Source organism: Myotis davidii, unplaced genomic scaffold (assembly GCF_000327345.1).
Source record: "Myotis davidii unplaced genomic scaffold, ASM32734v1 scaffold392, whole genome shotgun sequence".
In the NCBI taxonomy this organism is placed as follows: Eukaryota; Metazoa; Chordata; class Mammalia; order Chiroptera; family Vespertilionidae; genus Myotis; species Myotis davidii.
Window position 1 is genome coordinate 3,212,875 of NW_006284244.1, and position 1,675 is coordinate 3,214,549.

Consider the following 1,675-nt stretch of genomic DNA (forward strand, 5'->3'; position numbering starts at 1 on the left):
CTAAGAATGATGGTCCTAAGCCAAAAAATGTTGGTAATAGTCTTTATTTTGTCTGAGTAGAACATATGGGATAAGTTAAGTCCATGGGAAAGATAAAAATTAAGTGTTCTGAACTTCATTTAGTTACTACTTGACTGAGTGATATAAGTGAGAAAGAGGTTTCCTTACAATGATATGATATGGGTGGTGAGAGTCTTGCACCCAACTTCTCTTTAATAAGTTTGCATCATCAGTAGGTGATATGCTTCACAATCACACTGACCTTCTGGTATACAAGTATCATTAACATAACAAAGCCTTTTAAAGGAATCAGTATTATAGGGAATGAGCTATTATAAATATGTATAAGCCCTCTGTAGCTATAGTTTGTTCTTATAACTAATGGTTTTTAATTGTACCCCTTTTTTTTAATGAGGCTGTCCTAAAATATGTTTACAATCACATAGTTTGTTAAAAATAATATAGGTATTTTTATAAACCTAGAATTATTATTTTAATGTTTTATAATTCTTTGAATTCCTTAAATAGAATGCTAAGTAAGTAAGTGCTCCTACATTTGATGGATCATTGATATAATCTTCATATATCTTTTAATTGTTGGTTTTTATTTTCTATAAAAAGGCATTAAGTTGCAAGTAAATCCATGATTGTATGCCAATGTTATTCACTTATCCTTTCTGTTTTCCTTATTCTTCTAGTCTGCTCCCAGTTTTCAAGAGGAGTCTATGCTATTTTTGGATTTTATGACAAGAAGTCTGTCAATACCATCACTTCATTTTGTGGAACGCTCCATGTCTCCTTCATCACTCCCAGCTTCCCAACTGATGGCACACACCCATTTGTCATTCAGATGAGACCTGACCTCAAAGGAGCCCTTCTTAGCTTGATTGAATACTATCAGTGGGACAAGTTTGCGTACCTCTATGACAGTGACAGAGGTAAGTGAAAATATCCCTATCCCTTGATAATGGGCCGAATTCAATGCCTACCTTGACACTTATATGGGACGTTACAGATCTGCCTAGCTGTCTTAAAGTCCAAAGGTTACATGGTTTAATTTTGCTGTGTAAATGAAAAATGCAATTCAAAACCTGGGAAACATATTTAGAGTGAAAATTAAAAAAAAATTGTACATGTACAATTTACAGATATAGACTGTGTCAGCCGAAGGCCCAGCTGTAATGTAGAAAGCACTTTCTGGTAGCAGCAGTTAAAACTCTGTGGTGACTAGATTACTAGCTCAAGGTCAGTAAAGTGGTTGCCTTGAAAATTGGTTGAAGTAAAATTTGTAGTAATCTATCTATCTATCTATCTATCTATCTATCTATCTATCTATCTATCTATAAATCTAATATGCAAAGTGTCTCCTCGGGAGTTCGACTGTAGACCGGAAATTTGATTGCTCACTATGATGTGCGCTGACCACCAGGGGGCAGCGTGAAATGAAGGAAAGCCCTGATCACCGGCCAGGCCTAGGGACCCTACCCATGCATGAATTTAATGCACCGGGCCTCTAGTACATAAATAAGAACTGCTACAGAAATTTATAGTTATCACATATAACTATAAAGTGCAAAAGTTTTATCAGGTAGTTACCATTATTATTTAACTTAGCTTTAAAATGGGATTGCTGAATCTCAGACAAGTTAAAGCCTTGCTCATTGTTCTGTAATAT

At 35.1% G+C, this 1,675-nt stretch overlaps 1 protein-coding gene across 1 annotated transcript in view; it reads left to right on the forward strand.

Annotated features, from left to right (window-relative positions):
• Positions 1-1,675, forward strand: part of GRIA2 (glutamate ionotropic receptor AMPA type subunit 2) — a 120,979-nt gene that overhangs the window by 62,098 nt on the left and 57,206 nt on the right. The window contains exon 3 of the mRNA XM_015568522.1: positions 699-938. Coding sequence (XP_015424008.1) covers positions 699-938 — 240 coding nt within the window. The remainder of the gene's footprint in view (positions 1-698; positions 939-1,675) is intronic.